Genomic DNA, 20722 nt, shown 5'->3' with positions numbered 1-20722 from the left:
AAAGTTTATGATATTTACGATGAATGGCGCAATCACAGGTAAGGCATCGCCAGGTCGTGCCTCATCTATGCCTCACCTATTCATTCACACTAAATAGTAGGGATGGTGCGAACCTCTGAAAGGTTCAGGTTCGTGTGAACGCGAACCTTTTTGAAAGGTTCTGTGTGAACACGAACGTGAACCTCATGACGTCACGTGACGTCATATTGCTAATTCCAATCCTATCTTTCAGTGAAGTGATAGCCTATAGCAATGTACACTTGTACACTGTACAGTGTAGGTCTAGGTACTCTGGTACACGATACCTAGCGACGACTCGGGCCACATAATGCCACAATGCTGAGGTACACATTGGAGTTTTAAACGTCGCTAAATGTATCAACTGAGGCAATCAAATGACATAATATTCCCATAAAATCAATATTTTCCGTCGCTTAGCCAACAATTTCGACGACGGCTTACCAGAGAATAAAAGCTGACGCCTTAACGGTCTAGCCCAGACCGGACAATGTATTCGGCGTCTGAGTATTGCTACATTGATATCGAGCAGAGTGTAAAACAGGTTTCTACACTTGCTACCGATTTTACTCCATTAACAAGTTATACAGCAGTAGCCAACACCTCAACCGTACGGATTTGGATTTAATAATACAGTGAACCTATATGCAGTCAAGTTTGACCCCGAACTCCTGCTAGATTTTTTACGTCAGCAAACGATATTAATCTCATTGATTGGTGGAGTAAGCATCATTGCTGACTACGCATTTCGCTCGTGATGTTGTGTGATTGCGGGTCAAGCTCACAGCAGAGAGTCAATAAATGTTCACAAAGGGTAACAAAGCTGGATATTTCGAGCAAACATTTGTAACAAAGCAAGTAAAACTTTTGAGATTGTCAAGGTGCATGGTCGTTTACTGTTTATTTTTATACTGTCAGCGCCATGCATAGAGTGGCCCGCAGTTGAAATGCAATAAATTTGAACGAAAGATGTCATAATGAAGTGAAAATTGTAATATACGCGAAAGGTTCACAGTGCAGAACCTACCAAGGTTCTGTTGTGAACGTGAACCTCTAAATTTCAGAAGTTCACACACAGAACGCGAACGTGAACCTCGCGTTCACACCATCCCTACTAAATAGGCAATTTGCGTGATATTGGTGGTAAAAATGTTCCAAGTCTAATAGACAGGTGAGGCGCTACGTTACCTGCCTCCCCTGCCCCCACGTCACTGACACATCACACATTACAGTGGGTATGTAGCGTATACTGCTGCAAAGTGACCATGTTTGGCTCCACCTACGAATCTTGGGTCCTCGCATTTAAGATAAGCATCAAGACGAACTTAGTTCTCGTAATGACTGAAGAAAGTCTCAAATGTTGTATGAAGCTTAACCTCAACAATTATCAACCACACTAAAAAGTCATAAGGAATGCCATGCAACACCAAAAGACGCATTAACTGTAAAACCAAGTAAAAAGTATATTAATACTTTTACTGTTTACTGTTTTGTTGGAAATCTAAATGGTAATTGTGTTGAAGCTTCGAAAAATATGATATGTCTCTCACTGCAAAATATCTATGTAACTCAAGTTTTGCATACTCATTACTCAACTGAAGGCAACCACCATTATTAGTACTAGTTTTTACATAGAAAATACGGTGCAAACAACCAATCCCATGCAGTGATTTCGAATTTGTGCTACCATGACGTCACGGTTTTCCAATTGTGACGTAATAGTTGATTGACATGTATGGCTCTTTGGTAGTTCAAATGGAAAATATAGGGTCAATATGGCTCTTCGGACTAAAAAGGTTCCCGACCACTGAATTAGAGGATGTGCCGATTCGTCATCTCCGCGTCAAACAGGAGTATATCAATACACAACAAAATCGCTATATACATCGGTTGATGAGACTGCGTTCCCCATTTGATAATTCGACAGTATCAACGTAAGACATCCAGAGTTCTGGAGTAAATAACATGCTTGTATTGTATAATATAAATCTCTGAGTAAGCGAGCGTATTCGCTTCTAGAGTTAATAAAATACGGGCCGTATTGCATCGAGATGATGCTGAAGGTAAGAAAGTAAGTTACATTATTACTCAAGTAGGCCTACCATACAAATTCGTGTTATAAGATTCACTCAAGTGCAGTTATAGAAATGTGTGATTTCTAAGCAAGATTATAACAACTTCAAGTAAAAGCATAAGCAATAAGCATACGTCTATTGAGTGTTGGCTTGGATAAGATCTCCGGTCAGTAGCTTTAAAAGTCACTATGAACATGACAACTTGGCTAATCCGTAGACTTATTTTGCCCATAGTAAACGGTACAAAACCAAAATTGAGAACAACATAATAAATGAGGTAACTGCACCCAAGCCCTCAGTTTGACATGGAAGTGTATGATATACGTGATTCTACGTACCACCTTTCAATCCCCGTCCTTCAAGCTGGTTGACATCGCAACAGATGTATGACCTGCTAGCGTGGTGGATTACCCTATAGTGCACCGCTTCGCTCTCTATTGGCCGGCGTCAACTGAGTGCATCAGTGAAATTAATCAAGTGAAGTATATCAACACATTAACAAGGTCAACGTAGAGATAGAATGCTACCTCAAAGTGTGGTCGTTTCCCGAGTGATGAATATATTGCACCTTTATTTTAATCATCTCAGACTCGGCACATGGTGAGCAATTCAGCAGTTACAAATCAGCTGCATATTTGTGGTAATGAGAAATTGAGAGAGGTGCTATCGCTATACCAATTGTGTGGTCACCAAACCACATATATCTCAAATTATCCATGGAAAAGTGCTTGTCCCGATGACAACACGCTTTCTTACATCGTGTGCGACTTAAAAATTTCAAAATCATTCCCACCCCACTACTTCTAAACGAGGAAACATGAAGTGATATGCTGTTGTCTATTTTGATAAATATAACTTGACCAGCTAGTGTGGAAAGATTTGGTACTTATCATAGGTCCATTTAAAATAAACTTTGGATATTATGATGTTTGCCTATCGTAAAGATAAAAACAACATTGCCGCCTTCAATAAATTTACTCGACGAAAGCGGTCTAAACTAAGGGTTATCAATTTTTTTCCTTTGGCATACTATTTGATCATACTTTTTGAATTTATTGCCAATGCTTCGCTTCCATATGTTTTTTTTTTTACATTTATAGTAATGTACATGTTCCTTATTCAGTTTTGTAAAATTATATAATTCAATGCTAGTGTCGAATATAAGTCATAGCGTTAAAGTAGGTGATACAGTAAGTGTCTCGACTGTCTTTTGTCAATTTTGCTGCAAATTAAAATTATTTTGCATGTTAGGTGAAATTGATAATAATTGGTAATCGATCAATTCTGCATTCTCGCGAACTCCTGACTCGGGGATCCCAAAAATAAGTTGGTAATAGCCTTATTGTGCATTTAAATCTTCTGTTTGGCCTGGAAGAAAGTTATATCCAGATAACCCCGTTCCAAAATTAGCGAACGCAGTCACGAAAACGGCGAAAATAAATCAAAATATAAAAAAACTGACATTTTTATTTGCATGCATTGCTCGCGGTTGACATCTCTGTTACAAAACATTAAGAATCTTTCATTTTATGGGCGAATATTAGCAAACAACTGGTGCTTGCAGATCACTGTCTTCGTCTGTCGTATCAAGAAAAATGCTGGTTTCGTCGCCATCTCGATACCGTGAGACAGAGCAGGAGTGAGAAACGTTACTTGTGATGACTATACGTCACGCTATGGAATTCGTAACTGAAATGACTCTCACCACCATATTTTGAGAAGATATTAACTAGAGCTTGGCGAAATCGAGTTCTTGAGCGATTCGATTCAAATATTAGGCTTCGAATCCAGTATATAAGTGTCACTCTTTATGACGTCATAACGGTATGGATGATGCCGAAATATATTCCAAATACGAGACTATTACATGGAAAATATTGCCAGTGTCACCTCACACTAGAAATAATTCGTATCTATTTCATTTCGCTCTGCGACAATGATGTGTGGGTTGATCACGTCTCCACTAACGTGCGTAACTTTGCGATTCATGTTCGAGGTGCTGTGGTACGAGTTTATCTAGTTTTAAGACTTCCATGGCGAGATAAAGAGCATCGAAATTATAATTATCTTTGGTAATGTAATTCGTAGTGAAAATGGGCGTGTGATTTTATTACTCGAAATAATTCGACTCGAATCATTACAGGTAAGGCTCAATTTGCATTTGAGTAACAATTCAGGAATGGACGTTTCGTCGTAACCGTCCACATAAGTGGCCATTATTGGAAGACATTTCCCACAACAACAACAACAACAACAACCTTGAAACATCATACTCTCGATGGTGGTGGTTTCCTATTATAATCAAATGTGGATGGTTTTCAATCGAAGCGATTGCCCTTGTATGGGCAGTTGGGCACTGACAGTCGTTATCCATATTTCTTTTTTCCCCAATAAGATTCCTCTACACGATCCGAGAGCCTTACAGCAATTCCGGATGGGAATTGTTGAATCGATATAAAAATAGCACGCTTGCAGGTATCTGTATCCTTGATAAATGACTGGTTCAAATAAGATGGATTAGCAATCGAAATGCGTACTATAACTTATATTGCCTTACAAACCGCCTTGGTGTGTCTAAATAAGTGAAAGAGGTAAGATTTTAATAGTAGCCAGCAGGATTCCTTCGTTTCGAACAAGTAATGTTGTGCAGAATGTAACATATTCAGTGGATAACCATGTCAGGATACGCCTCTCCCAATCAGTTGGGAGAATGGGGAAAAGGTGCCGATTTATTGCCAATATGATATCAATTTGCAAGACATCATAATCAAAAGATTTTTGATTAACAAAGTCTAATCTGAGATTGCCAGTGGTCGGGCTTTCTGCCGACATTTGCATCAAGGAGAATATTGAAATATATTGAGACTTCTTAAATTTGTAAATAGGTTATTTAGTCTTATTTTCATCTTTTTCCTGGCTGAAAACATACTTAGTACTTACCTAGTGATAACTGAACTTTATTCGGGGCATATCATATCATCATCGATTGACCCTGTCACAAACTAGTTACATGAAGGTAATACGCTGATGAAATGCCATCCCGATCGCTTACTTGCCTACGTAGTGTAGCATCCGTCAAGGGAAATGATATTGCGACAGGGTCATCATGCTATAGGAAATAGGTTATTGCTCTCCCAAAGTGGGGTACTCTATTAAGTTTAAGGAACGTGTCATTAAAGAATTGATTAAATAATTTAATGCAGTCGTCACGTTCGGTAGCGATGAAGTCCGCTTCTGGGGCTGGCGCAGGTTGCCTACATAGAAATTTCAATGCCTGATTTGTGTACTAACATGCCTATCAAAAGGTTACGGTATGCGCATTCCTTCATGTTGCACAGTTGTATTTACGAGGTTGCACGTTAGCAACCTGGTCGTTACGCAGACAATACATGCGAGAGCACATTGCTGGTATATATCAACCAGGCGACAGCAGACTTTAGATTTATGGTATAATCAACGACCGTATATGCCCATTCCGTATTCATTTTATAGCGTTAAAAGTCTGGAAACACGGCGATAGATATACCTGTCAGCGACGCACACGGAGAAATGTATGTCTGCGCTCGTCACGAAAAAAAAACGCGCGACGTGAATAAACAAAAGTGAGGCGAAGTGCCAAATATCGCGGAGACGGCATCTGGTTTCTCGCGGAGCCTTTGCAAGTGCTCAATTAGTACCAACTTGCGACTTCGAGTACAGGAAACGACCTCAGGAACAATAGGCAACTACTAGATAAAGGATTGCCTTCAACGAGAATATCAACAGATCAGATCGACCACTGCAGCTTACAGTGTTTAGTCCCTGAGCCTCGAGAAACGTACGTGACGCAAACACGCTATATTATATATTGTATATCATAGGCCACAGGGTGTACAGTGTACAGTGTACACATTTCTTTTATGTGGTCAAAAATGTAAGGCAACTGAACATTTTCGTTTTCATACGTAGTCAGATGTAATCATGAACTCCTCGCTATTCAACTCTCGGAATCCTAGCTCATTTGAGCTTGATGCGGCGAATTCAGACTCGGCATATAACTATCAACCATTGTATCCGGATGATAAGTATGCCTACGATTTGGATGACAATAACTCCGAGGGCATTGACTACCAGAATCAGGATAATTGCACGGATTTCCTGGATGAACTGATACAATATCATACTACTCATCAAATTGTGGTCCCGGTTGTTTATTGCGTAATATCCTTGATTGGACTGCTCGGGAACGGACTGGTAAGTATCATTAGCTCTCTCTCTCTTCCTTATCTACGGAGTACAGAAGAACACTGGGGGCCAATAGCTCCAATAACATCGAATAATAGAATCCTAGTCATTAATCAACGTAATATTTTATGCATGCCGTAGTACTTATTGATATAGTTTGTGGTTGTGCTTAGTTGAGACTGAAAGTGCGATTTCTTGCTGGCAAAGTAAATATTTACAAGCTAAGCTACCGAACATTGTAATAGTTTGGAATAATCTGCTGGTTTTTGCCATTTAATATTGCTTCAAGGGCTAAGTGTGGGATCACGTCAATATAGGGTTGTGTCACGGCCTAGGTTGTGTTTAAAACAAACACGTTTAAAGCAAGACCCTTGTTTAAAACATGTTTTTTCTTGTTTGTTTTTTAAGTTATGAGGTCACGCATATTCAATTAAAACGTCATAATGGATTGATATTCACAATTGAACATATAGTGTATATATAGCCCTTTTGAAGAAATAGGCCTTTAACCCCTGTCATGTGGACCAAAAATATCTTTAACCGGGACTACATCGTCTTGCAGCATTTTTACGGTCGGGGTTCATTATCATCAGAACTTTCATCCGTACCAATGATCTACATCTACGTACTATAGCTCTCAAACCGACTATTTCGAGGGTTCCAACCATCCCATATCGTATACGTCGGCTATATCGGGTGGTAATCGTTGTCCGTAGGCTCATGCAACATGCTTTCGATAAGTATTTACACAATTATGGCATAATTATACAACTTGAAAAAACACAGTGTTTTAAACAACCATTTGTTGTAAATGCAACCCTGCGTCATTACCTTCGAGTCATTTCAACAATTCTCAAGTGAAATCACGCATTTTTTTTAAAGTGACTCGGCTCAACTTGCTTCACCATTTCAGTTCAAGTCGTTTGAGTTAATGTACGGATGCAAATTTGCAAGCAAGCAAGCGCTAGACCGCGACAAACTTATCAAACTTGGTGCCATGTCATGTCAAAATAGCTCAAGACGAAATGAGTCACGTATGTTGCTGAGAATGATGCTCACAGGGCTTACTCACTTCATGGCCTGGCCAATGGCCTGGTCATGCTAGGTGCTATGGGAGTATACAATTCAATGTAAGCGACGTTTATTGACTAAAATGCTACAGCGTCTATCTCGTGTGTACTTTGTATGGAGGAGTAGGTGGAATATAGGAATATATGCTTGAGAAATTCGTTACCAATAAACGGTCGTTCGCAAGAGTGCTTTGCGAAGTTGAATATTCAATAAAATCATTTCAATCTTCGCGTACGTCGAGTTCGAGTAAAGTCACGTCATTTTAGGGTAATGAATGCATTCGAATCGAATCATTTAAAATATGTCAATGTCACGAGGCACGGCGTTGCCGCGGTGTTGTGCTGACTCGAGGCAAGCCTTCAGTTGTCGACATGGTGGTAAGCGGAAATGTATGGTCTTATTCGCCATGACTTTGCATTTATCACTATTCCGTTACTTCATAACTGAAAAAATGCTAAAATAAATTTAGGTGTTAACGAACATGGTGGAACACATATTGAACACAAAATATCTTGGGTGGTGAAGCTGTACTTCGTTTATATACAATATGCATTCTCTTGAACATTCTTTTTTGACAAAAGAAGCGCCCAGAGTTTGTTTTGCACTGTTGGTATCAGCCAGAATGCCAGATATCTTTCGCATCGTTTACGACGCCGTGCTATAGAGGAGTTAAGGGTTCGCTCAAACCGCCGCGCCTCGGTGCCGTGCTGGGCTCGGTATTAATTGGATTTTCCTTCTCGTTTCTCGTGTCGGGCTTGGAAAACCCTGGTGTACATAATAATATACCCGAAATGGTTTGATGCCGAAGGTTTCTTATTTACTTCAGGTTATATTCGTCATTGTTGGAAGCAAGGAAGTGACGAAATCAGTCGCCAACATCTATATCCTGAATTTAGCGATAGCTGACACCATGCTGCTGTTGGTCCTGCCTTTCAATTCAGCGCAAAGGGCCCTGTTCGCTTGGCCGTTTGGCGTTGGAATGTGTAAGGTTAGTTGTTTATGCTGTCCCAACATATACTTTTTGTACTTGTGTTGTTGGTAAATATCGTTTGTAATGAAACTGTGTTGGAAATAACGAGACTACGGATATTATGACTTTATGAGTGCCAGTGCCAGTGCAAAATAGGGTGAATCGTTTTCCGCGAACTTTAGCCCACTCACCCACACCCCATGTTACCACATACACTATTTGAATTCACGATGTATCACTCATTTGACGCCTGCTTGAAACAGTCTGATAAAATTAAGACTTGATTTTGAGAACTGTAGAATGTGTGTAGTACATTGTCATATAAATCTATGGCCATAAGCAACAATTATGATAGAGTGATCAAGTCAAGATGTATTGCATATTAACACCCACTGTTGGCTACAAAACTGTAGGCTACTGGTTACTTATGGTCAAGTACACCGATTCTACATACGTAGTAAAACGCCTACAATGCACGTACTGTGCAAATTGGGGATGCTTGTTTTTCTTTGTCTTGGAAGGTGCATATCAGTGATTTATTTCATTCCTTTGACGAACCGAGGTTTGGATTGCGGTGACGTAATCAATTATAATGTCACATTATCCTGATCCTCATTCCTTTTCAATGACATTTTGGATGTCATATCCCCATATCAATCCATTTACAGTTCATGTGTATCTCGTACATGGGCCATGGTCAAAGCTCATCAAATTTGCATAGTTATAACACGCGAGCCGCCCTGGGGCACTATCGTCAGCTATTTTTCAATATGCAAAGTACAAATGAAAACTTGTATTTCTTTCAACATGCAGATTGTGGAGACGGCCAAGTATCTCAGCAAATTTGCGACCATATTCTTCTTGGCGGCTATGTCGGTGGATCGCTATTTTGCGGTGGTGCATGTGGTGGCCGCTAGTCGCTACAGAACTAATAGAATGACCTTTCTCGTAAGATGCTTGTTTTGTATATCACCATGGATAGATAGCTTTTATTCTTCCGCTTATAACATCTTATCCATCCCTTTAAGTTAAATCTACGAATAATCACACACGAATTGCAAATAATTGAAATATACATGGTATAGACCTACCTTAGTTACGAGAGATGATAGCATTATTTTATCTTGCGTATGCAGTATACACTTTTAATAAGCACATCAGTCGTAAAAAATACCATATGTATTATCTATTGATCGGATGATATAGCCCCAGAGTGACATTTTCAAGACTAGTCTGACGTCATATTGATGGCCCAATGTACATTGACATTATTCTATGACTCAACTGGAACATGATTTCGGTTTACACTGGGTGGCGACTGAATCTAAGACCTTCCGGTCCCCCGTCGTCTTCCAATCCATGCCAATTTGCATGTTTCGTTTGTTGGTGAGATGAAGAAAAACATACTGACTGAGTGCACTATACGATCAGTCGAATATTCATTTCATATGATTCACATCATAGCGCGATGCTATCCTCATAGAGGTCAAGTTAAACTGGAATACAAATCAAGATTTGATGTTTTCATCTCCCAGAAAACTAACTTCCCGACAGAACTAGCTTATTGTGAATCAGTGAACCGTGTAATCGACAAATAGTCTACTAAATCGTATTGTTGGTGGGATTTGAGTTTGATTAGACTAATTACCTTTGTCACTCTGCTTTTCCTTCATATGAATCCCGCTGAAAATATCCTTTCAGGTGTGCTTTATGGTGTGGATACTATCGTTCGTGATGACTATTCCCCTACTAATCTACTCCAAAGTTCACGGAGGTACGGTGCAACAAGCTTACGATATTTCACAAAATCTCTCTACCGGGCTTAACCGTTCATGTCAATTCAGACAACAGGCATGCGATACTGCGATAGTCATTGCTTGAGAGGCAATTCGAAGAGGTCTATTTGTAGCTATCTATTGTTACGCAAACCATTTTAACCAGGCTTGAAGACACCGTCAATAGTAACTTGTCCATCAGCAATCTGCATGCATTACTGATTGTACCAATCTGTATACCGAGATGTCCACGAAAGACTGACTCGTTCACATTTCCTTAATGGAAAGCGCCGCGTAAGTTGCACCGACACTACGATAGGTCAATCGTGGGTCCGCCAGGTCAGACCGCGACTGCTGATCAGTTGAAATCAATAGACGTGTCTAGAGCGTATAGTGATTATGTTCAACAACTGCACCTTCAACATCAATGGATTGTGAGTTAGCGTCCGGCGGAGGTCGACTCTAGCATTCCCTTCTAAGTGTTTGAGGTTTACTTGGCTCCTTGTCGATGTACGATCCGGAATCACCGACCTGGTGTGAAATGACAAATGTAGTCGAAACACTAATAAGCATATATACATATTATATATATAGACATAACGGGACGGATTTAATTATCGTGTACTCTGCCCTGGCCTGCTCTTACTTTGCTATCGTAATAATATCTCCAATTGTCCCAATTCCATGTTGCACTGTTTTGATTGCTGCAGCCCATTGCCGCACAAGAACTGCTGCAAAAAACTAAGGGCGTGTGTTTATGGTATGGCAGACATCGGAATGACGCATGCAATCAAGAATTGTTTGGGAAAAACTTCGATCGCTGCTAATCATAATAATAATGATCAGCGGTTCTATTATGTTCATCTGCTGAAGACCCACAATGCACGATGCATTACGCGATGTAATGAACCGATATATGAGGATGTCGAATCCACCAAAATTCGTCACCCGAGATTACCATGCAGCCCACGATCTGACATACCGAGTTCGCCTACCTAGTACCTACCTATGCGGGCCATATTCATTGAAATCGCTTGTTCCTGTATGTTATCATCTATATTACTTTTCATTCGGTGTGCGTGTCTCTTACTCATGTTATATATGGACATATGGGCCAGTGGTTCTCATAATCTTTATGGTCGTGGCCCTAATTTGAAAATGTTTCGTGGCCCACCTCTAAATTTTGTAAGCCGATCAACAGCGCTGCGACCACCAGAAAACCCGCAGGTTGAAAGCTATCAATTGAAACTACTCCGTAGACTTCATTTCACACATTTGTTTTTCTCTTGAGACTCGATCCTTTTAATTCCTGTTGACGTTTCTATTTACATTTTTATAAATATATACTTCTGTCGTACAACATTAGGCACATAAAAAGTAAATTTTTATCACAAACTTTTCAAATAGGACTACAAGTAGAAGGAGTTTAAAGCAGTGGGCTCCGCCGCTAGTTTGTGCCAAATTTTTGGTCGGTCCGCTAAGTATATCACAATTTTGCATCTCAATTGCAAAATGCACGAACAACACTTAATGACGTGCCAGATAAATATGTCGTGGCCGTTGAGACACAAATTCTTGGGTCGAAGCTGTAACTTCGCGTCATCTTTTTTTCTAGACTTATGCATACTGGCGTTCAGCCCCACTGAGGATCCATCAACCGAGGATATCCAGATATACGAAGAAGATTATTCAATGTACATCAGTCCATGCGATGTGCTTTACTCGCCCGATTTAGTCACATTTCCTCCTTTGCGAACGGGTGAGAATGTATTTTATTCAAATAGAATGCTTCAAAGTATTTTACAGTTGTATATTTTGTACGGAGCACTCCTGAGTTTGACAACGTGGTGTTTTGCAAAATTCACACAACCAATTAAGATAGTATTGGTGGTGTATAGTGGTGCTAGAAGTAGAATGTTAGATCGAAGTGGTCCTAGGTCGTTGAGAATGTACGATATATTTGCATCATCGCTCACAGCTATATTCCACTATTATTAGTATGTCATGTCAAACCTTTTCGCCGTGCTTCTCATCATATAACAGTGTTAAAATCTGAAGTAATGTAAGTAATATGATGCATTTGTCTCGACTAATTTGTCGATTTTGGACAATGTGACGTCATTCAAAATTGAAGTAATTTCGATATGTTGGGAATGCACTATCTTTTACGTAAGTGTGTTGTAACATTTGTGAGGGCTCTTTCTATGTCCTTGCATTACATCACAGCGTGTTTCACAATTTTTGCAATCAACCTCACATTGCTTCACGTCATTTTACAGGATACGGTGGATCGGGAGATTATAACTACGACGGGTTGTCTGAAGAACTCAGAAACGCAGATAACGGGGAATTGATGTGCAAGCACCCCGACACCCCAGGCTTTCTGCGTTTTTTGTGGGTGTCCTTTGCGGTTGGTTTTGTGTTACCCATCGCCATCATCTGCATAAGCTACGCTAAGATAGTGGCGAAACTTTTGCAGCCATCCGAATCTCGAAGCCGTTCAAGACAGGTAGGAATGATAGACACAAATATGCAGCAAATTTTGCGAATATACCGAATAGCTACAGTGATTCCAGATATATGCAGATATTCGGACACATCATTTGTCAAGCTATGATACGTTTCATTTAAAACGCACCTTCTCACACAAGTCACAATTACCGGCGCAATCAGGGGGCGAAAAATGCCTTTCTTCCATCTAAATTTTCTATACTGGGACATGGTGGTGTCATATTCGAATGGGCGTCGTGTGGTTGTTACATATTCGCTCCACTCCAAGTTTTCCACCATTAGCCAGATTTCTATTCCACCTATATGGTTTCAGCATTTGTATGAGTCAACATAAGGAGCGTTGACCAGTAGGCCTATAAGTTGTACGAATATTTATCACGTCATCGTCTCTTCAGAAATTTGTCATGCGGAGTCGATAATTTCGAAAGTTTAGGCTTGTTACATTAACAAATCTCTCATTAAAATTATCCCGACCGACTTACTACTGTAAAATCTCACTCGCGCAATATGTTCTTCACCAGGCCGATCGAACACGGCGGAAAGTTACGCGAATGGTCATAGCTCTATCCGTGGCCTTTTTCGTATGCTGGTGCCCTTTCTACGTGTGGCACATCGTAATGATTAAAGGTGTGGACATGAGCTGGGCAGTATGCACCGCAGTGAGAGACCTCACATTCTGTATGGGATTCATGAACAGGTTTGTGATGTCACGTGATTAAGGTTTCGCGATGGTTTCTTTCTCCAAGCCCGCGCTTCATTCCAGCTGCCTCAATCCATTGCTGTACACATTTCTGGGCCAAAACTTCCAGGATCGACTACGAAGAAGCATCTCTATGTCTCTACGCCCTTTCACGTTTTCTACATTCTCCAGATATACGTCTAATACATTGAGGTGAGGATTGTAAAAGTTAGTTAGGGTTAGGGTTATTATTAGAGTTAGGAATCGGGTTAGTTTTGGGTTTCGAAAGCCACATGCTCAAGTGCACTAATGTGGGGTAGCCATTGCCCCAATGACAAAAACAACACTATATTGGTAACCTCATAAATAAACGACCAATTTCACCCATAGCAGAAGTTTGAAGGTGGAAATAAGCCTTTTATTCATTTCGAAACATGGAGGTTCAGCATATTGTAACGGGGATACACGCAACTCACCTTTGACTTCCAAACTTGCCGAATTGCTTCACTAAATATAGGTCGTCTTTGTTCAACGTGCATTGTGAGTCCGACACAGTGGCGCCCGCCGCGCCTGCCGTATTTTCGGTGATCCTGCATGCGTTCTGAGAGTCGGATTTCAAATCGTGTTTTTGAGTATAGGGAGATTATTATGAATGTCAACCGATAGTCCAGATATGAAGTATCTCTAAAGATACCCAATGTGATATTCCGAATGGATATTTTCCCCCAAAAAATGAATAATCAGATCCCTAACATTACCACTGGGTTCTTAGGTGTGCAAAAGTCAATTTCAGCGAGGCATTAACTATCCGGAATGCAGTATATAGTTTAATTCGCATATTGATAGTGGTAGGTATACTTCTCTTGCGTGGTTATTTTCGTATAAATGTAGTATGGATGGATGTCTCTCTTCAGATATTTACATTTTTCATGTAACAAAATAGTGACTGTCATGTCACTGTCATAATGTAGACATGGCGTATATAGTACTGCAATGGTTCCCATTAACACCAATGTGTAGGCATTGTATGAGCGCGATGATTGATACCCCTGAATATCATGGCTACCATGCACGAAACACACATGAGATATATGAGTTGCAAACTCGATAGAATATTGCTTATTTTGCTGCAGCCGGGCAGATACTGGATTTCAAACAAGGAAAATGGATGCTACCAATACAGAGCCTGCCGCGGATGGAGCTCCAAGAACCACTCAAACGCAATCGCAGGTACATCGAATAACGCTGTATAGGGTATTACAGGGTGTTTACCTTCATAACTAGTGATCGAAGGAGCCGAATGTAATTTGGCAGCGTTCAGAAATTATACAGCTATAGCACAAGGCGGCTGTCTGCTCAACTCGATCTCTCTTTGTGCTCACGGAAACCACAGAGACAACGTTGCTCTTGGCGCAGCGCGGGAAATACGCGGAAACAATTAAATTGTATTTATTGTTATATTCCTGAACGGTATCGAGAATATGACTCCTTCTGAGATCGTTAATCATTTTCCATTTACATCCCCAGAAGACTCGGTAAATCAGTAGAAGTAACATCATTTCAGAGACCAGAATTCCCACCTGAATGTTGGAGATTTATCTAGGCTCCTCCTCATCCGCGTAGGAGGTATCTTATAAAAGCCTATATAAGTGAGCCGTGCTACAAGTCGGCAGCAACGGAAAAAAATGAGAATGCCGGCCTGGTGTAAATTACCAATGACCATAGTAGTCGACAAACACCATGACTACCACAAACAAACGAATATTGCAGAGACTCGTGGAGATACAGAAGTTTAGTATACAATTGAACAATATATTCATATTGATAGAAATGTGATAGGAAGTACAAGCGAAAGGTATAAGTACGAATAGGTAAAATCTACTTCAGTGATCCGAAAAAGTATAAATACTTCGTAATCGTTACTGACCACATCTGAAACACGATCATGCAAAGGGCCGATGTTATAACCAAACAGTTGCTGTATTATGATTTAAAACTCGATTATTGTTAAAAGCCGCCATCAGCAACTGCCGCTTACTGCAACTATAAATGACGGCCCAAATCCCATCTACAATCTGTATTGCAGTCCCACGCAAGATGAAGATAAATATCTACTGGATTAAATACTGTATGCATGGCAAAAGATAGTTATACGTGACGGTACGTAAGTGTTGAAAAGCACACCGTCCCAAACACTTGCTGGTTGCGCCAAACCATATGAAACATCGCGTGAGATGCCATCAAAACACCGTGATACTTCGATCAGCCTCAAGCAGGAAGCATTTGACTCCCGTAGGGTTGCGTTCACATTTGCGAGCATATTGTGACCTCATCCAGGAAATGTACTGTTGAGCAAATCACGACAACGACTGAATCACCCACAATGCAAGAACGGCGTCTGATCGGCACCTACTGTGATCTTAATTGTGTCGGCAAATGACTGTAATCAGGGGGTGTGTGCTGAGGGTGTGGTGACTTCACTGAATCTTCTATCTATATATCTGTTTTCACTTTTTTATAATGAAAGACGTCTCATTAATACTGCATACGAATATTTGGTTTCATTATCCCCACACTGCGTAAGCTTCACACTTTCTTACTTACACCATATGGTCCCGTACCAGGCACGCCGGTTTGTTATTTAGGTAAATAAATTATTATCGATAGTAAAGGCACAATATTCTACTTACATAAAGGTAGCAAGTTTTTAACTTTGTCAAGTTTACTTGAAGTAAAAGTAATACATGAACGGTTTTATGGAGTCTGTGAAGCTATACCTTGTCGAAAATATACTCCTGAACGTGTTTAATCCATAGCGACTGGCCGTTTGCTGTATTAATAGCTGATGTGACCAGCGGCGACATTGAGTTTGACGTCCCTGCCTTATACAAATTGTTGCTTAAAACAAAACAGCATCCAGCACAATGATGCATTTGCACTCGTTTAAACCGACGAGCGACGGTGGTTTCCTTGTTCCCGCATCTGCGTTCCCACGCCCATCACAGTACGAGTGCTTGCGTTGCAAATTTCGTACGGGTTGGGTAGAGGATTCCTTATAAATAGACAGTCCTTTCCTTATGGTCGTTCGTCGATGTATGCATGAAATACTAAAAGGGCTGTCATGGAACTTTACGTAAGTGTACAGTCCTTCGATTTATTCACACGTAGCAAGATGTGATAATATCACGCAGTCAATTAAAATCCATAAAACCAATCGCAGGCGAGTATTTTCGGGTATTCCGACAGTACATTTTGGTGGGATATGTCATCTATCAGATTCCGATTGAACCGTTTCAATAATAACTTTCAACCCCGGTTTTTCAGCTCCCAGAAGAAGAACAGCCATGTATCAAAGCTGACGCTAATGCTAACCACGAAATTAAGAAATGATCATGGGAAGTTAGCTGCGACTTGGTCGTCACATAACTCTACCTACACACTGCCTTCACGACGGGTCGCCAGTATTAAACTTGAGTAGTTGGCACTCTGAGCAGGCGTGGAATCAGCATTCCTTTCATTTGCCCGCGAATCGGATTCATCATATGCATTTGTGCCTTCGGCCCTTCAGCTGAATCCTAATACAGCGTTTTGAGTGGCATTTGTATCTGGTGCCGCGTTGTCTTTTTAAACATCAAATTTGATCATGAAAAACATCATTGTGACGCTTGTACGATGTGCGACTTATGAATTTTTCCAAGTGTTTTCAACTCGTTATATTGCAATACACTCTTTGATAGTAAACGATGTCTTTCCGATAGAAAATGATTGGCATTTGAGGACGAGATCAATTAGACTACACGGTCACGATTCAATAATTTCGTTATTCAATCCCAAAGAATTTCCCACGCCCTGATTTAAATGTATTAAGGGATCATGATCTACTGTACTCAGTATAAAGTAGGCCATGATTGGATATAACATATCAGCTGGTTTCGATAAACATAATTATGATTCCATATCGATGGGTCATCGATTACGATCAATGATCATCTTTTTGATTAGTCAGAGCCGTCCTTTTCTCCCGACTACTTCGCAGAAGCCTTGGTAACTTCACGTTTGATAAATAAATGCGATCTTACATGACTTCATGAATCGACAATAATTTGACACGAACCAGGTCGACCAGTTACGAAGTAGTCGACTTTGCGACTTATACCCATTCCAAGTCCGTGCGGTAATCGAAAAACACCATGAATTCCGCAAACAACAACGAACGTTTGTGTGAGAGTGTGGGTGAGCTCAGATTTTTTTACAAGCGTAATATCTAGTCAGCCAAACCTTTGACTGCCTCTGGTCCGTGATGATCGGTAGAACAGGTGGTCACGCTTTATCCACAATCCACATGCACATGCATTCCCCACATCGGGGCCTGCACAAACTTTTCAGTTATCTCCATAATGAAATCACAGATGCACAGTTAAGTTGCAGTGTGTTAAATGACACCAATGGAAGCAGGTTCGAGTCCCAGCTCTGCCTTAGTTTCTATCTGTTGGAGGTTTATCGAGGCTCCTCATCGCCAACCTCACTGCGAAGGCAAACTATACCAGGGGTGGGAAAACTGTGGCTCTATCTGCCTTTGATTACAGCTCTTTAATGATTGCACAATGCACATGCGTTTCGTCATTTTGCTAGATAGGTTTATCCTGATTATAAATTGCTCCGGAAAATATTGAGAATGAAGTGTTCTAGACACCTTCCTATCTTTTCATTGTATCCCAATTTTTTGTGTGGTGTATTGAACTGATAATAATTTCTAATATACCGAACTGGACTGAAAAAGTCACGTGTATTGTGTTTGGTGACCTTTATACATCATTTAACGCTATAAAATGAATGGAAAGAAAAGGCCGAACCTTCACTTCCGCCCTGGCCCGGTAAAAATTGAAAATGAAGCGTTGTGAGTCGTGTGTATTGTGTTTGGTGACCTTTATACATCATTTAATGTTATAATATGATTGGAAAATATGGCCGAACCTTCACTCCCGCCCTGGTCCGGTAAAAATTGAGAATGAAGAGATGTAAGTCGTGTGTATTGTGTTTGGTGACCTTTATACATCATTTAATGCTATAATATGAATAACAAAATGGCCGAACCTTCACTTCCGCCCTGGCCAAACCACCGTGTAACTAGTTAGCACGAGTGTATGTACATTGTATATATTTAGTTATAATCTCCAGGGCCCGACTTGACACGAAGATCTTAAGGATCATATCGCCGGCACACCCGTCCATCAATCAATCAGTTTTATTAATATTTTCATCATTTCCAAACATCACAAGGCTGCGACACAATGAAAAGATAGGAAAGGTGTCGAAACAACTTGAAGTAGCCTTTAAAATCAGACACCCACCTTAGTAATGCAGAAATATAAGACGCAAGCGACAAAATGAGGTGGCATGTGGCGGAGGGCGAGGTCGATGTTAGGTCGTCGTCCGGTAATCCTGAAGACTGGCTATAGTATTCATTTAGAAGAAATTGTGTGTATTTCGACTTGAATGCGGACATGCTCGACGACTGTCGGATAGCCGGCGAGATGCTGTTCCACTATTGGGGTCCGGCATACTTGATAGAGCAATGCGTTTTCTTGTATTCAGTCCTGATCATATGGTAGTTGTTCTTCGTTGACGCGCGTGTGCTGTATTGTGCGCTTTTGACTCCGAGGTGAAGTATAGTCGTTGAAATTTGAGGGACATTGACCGCAATGGAACTGATACATAAACTTGGCAATTTCTAGCTCTCTCATATCTTCTATGTTTAGAACACCAAATATTATTGTTTATGTGTTTTTGTTTTGTGTATTTTTTGCTTACTCACTCTGTTATCCTGGTTGATGAAGAAATCTCTCTCTCTCTCTCTGTCTCATTAACAATATGCATATTGTCTTCGTGTTGTTTCTTTCCTTACGGTTTACGCAAGACTTGTGAAATTTAGGGGAATGTGACATTACAGGGTTAAAACTTTGCAACTGAACTCTCGAAGCGAGTCACTTAAACGTTTCACCCGCAACAGTGGCGCCTGGACATCAATCAATCATAATACATTGTGTTCAACAATGAACTTGATAATTCATCACGCCAGCACAGGTCACAATCATTTCCGGGCAATCAATGACGAATACGGCTCTTCAATCTGTATTGTAAAAGCAAGGAATAACAGCAGTCAGGACCGTACCTGCCGCACCCCAAAACCCCCAATTGAGGATGCGAGCTCGAAGGGGGCCCAAAATTATTTCGTGAATTAGCATAAATTAGAGAGTATTTTTTGAATATGTATACAACTTTTAAAAATTTTTCGCGCTGCGTGCGATTTCAAGGTGCCAAATATCATGATTTTTTGGGTACTCTTCCCCCAAGGAAAGAACACGAAAGATTTTTAGAAATGGACATATCGGCGTTGGCCAATACCGCGATACGACGCACCAAGACATATAACGATTTAGGACATATTACATGCGACTCCAAGAAGTGTGCCAGAACGATCGGCAGCGTAACAACCTCGGCCTAAAAGGACTGCCCTTACGCTGACCGAAAACTTCGATATATATACAAAATACAGATAGCTTTAATTGTCCATAGCCTAGGCGCCTAAATGACTGGCGCCGAATGTTCCTGTCTTGGCAATCTGAACCTCAGAAGACAAATTCCATCCCGCGGGAAAAATTATACGCCAGTGAAGAAAAACCAATTTGCAATCGTGTGCGTCTTTTAGTTTAGTACGTTTGCCCTATTCTACATTTTTTGATATAGCAGACAGGAGGTCTCGAAATAACATCATGTAACAAAGTCATACCAACGGGTCCGCCCGCCGAAGATGTTTAATTATTATTTACTGGCCCTACAGTATCCAAGACACCTCACTCAGCTCTACCGGTTATTCTGATAAAGTGAGCAGAGAGGACAAGAAATTGATAGCAATATATATGCAATTCCCGATCTTATTGACCGATTTTATAATTAATTATCGAAAATTTTAGCACTTCGCGCTGGCGATCAACAAGATGAATTGGGGGGGGGGGTCGGTCGATTACCGGGGTCGGTTTATCACCCTATGGGAGCCCAAGACCCAAGTTTTTTTGGACCTCACGAAGTGCTGTTTCGTTCCTGCGAACGGGTATACGCCCGAAGATGTTTAATTATTATTGAGGGGTCCAACCTTTTTAAATATATCTCACTCAGCTCTACCGGTAAATCCGAATACGTCAGCAGATAGGGGATAAAAATTGATAGCAATATAATGCAATCCCCGATGATACTGACCGATTCAATCATGAATTCTTGGAAATTTTTCGCGCGTCGCGCGTCTAGGCGAGAATGGGAGGCCCACTAAGCGGAAACCCATTAGTGATGACAAGTCGCCTCAAAGAGCGGGTAGAAAAGGGGGTCTGGGGGCGAAGAAGTC

At 40.7% G+C, this 20722-nt stretch overlaps 2 protein-coding genes across 2 annotated transcripts in view; one reads left to right on the top strand and one right to left on the bottom strand.

The window, feature by feature from the left end:
• The window catches only part of LOC145458742 (uncharacterized), a 76869-nt gene that overhangs the window by 29192 nt on the left and 26955 nt on the right, over positions 1-20722 (bottom strand). The window lies entirely within an intron of this gene.
• LOC145458677 (somatostatin receptor type 5-like) lies at positions 5983-16920 on the top strand. The gene is made up of 10 exons (XM_080337125.1): positions 5983-6326; positions 8215-8376; positions 9172-9306; positions 10060-10132; positions 11749-11892; positions 12413-12642; positions 13166-13341; positions 13408-13536; positions 14457-14553; positions 16648-16920. Exons 1-10 carry the CDS (start codon positions 6054-6056, stop codon positions 16711-16713), a joined length of 1485 nt encoding a protein of 494 aa, XP_080193251.1. The 5' UTR covers positions 5983-6053; the 3' UTR covers positions 16714-16920.

The sequence above is a fragment of the Botryllus schlosseri genome, chromosome 16 (assembly GCF_051294905.1).
Source record: "Botryllus schlosseri isolate E-star chromosome 16, Bs_hap1, whole genome shotgun sequence".
Lineage (NCBI taxonomy): Eukaryota > Metazoa > Chordata > Ascidiacea > Stolidobranchia > Styelidae > Botryllus > Botryllus schlosseri.
This window is presented reverse-complemented; position numbering and strand designations above follow the sequence as displayed.

Coding starts and splice junctions, on each gene's coding strand:
- LOC145458677 (XM_080337125.1), top strand. CDS start 6,054: ATGAACTCCTCGCTATTCAACTCTCGGAATCCTAGCTCATTTGAGCTT. Junction 8,377..9,171: donor TTGGCGTTGGAATGTGTAAG/GTTAGTTGTTTA, acceptor TTCAACATGCAG/ATTGTGGAGACGGCCAAGTA. Junction 9,307..10,059: donor CTAATAGAATGACCTTTCTC/GTAAGATGCTTG, acceptor ATATCCTTTCAG/GTGTGCTTTATGGTGTGGAT.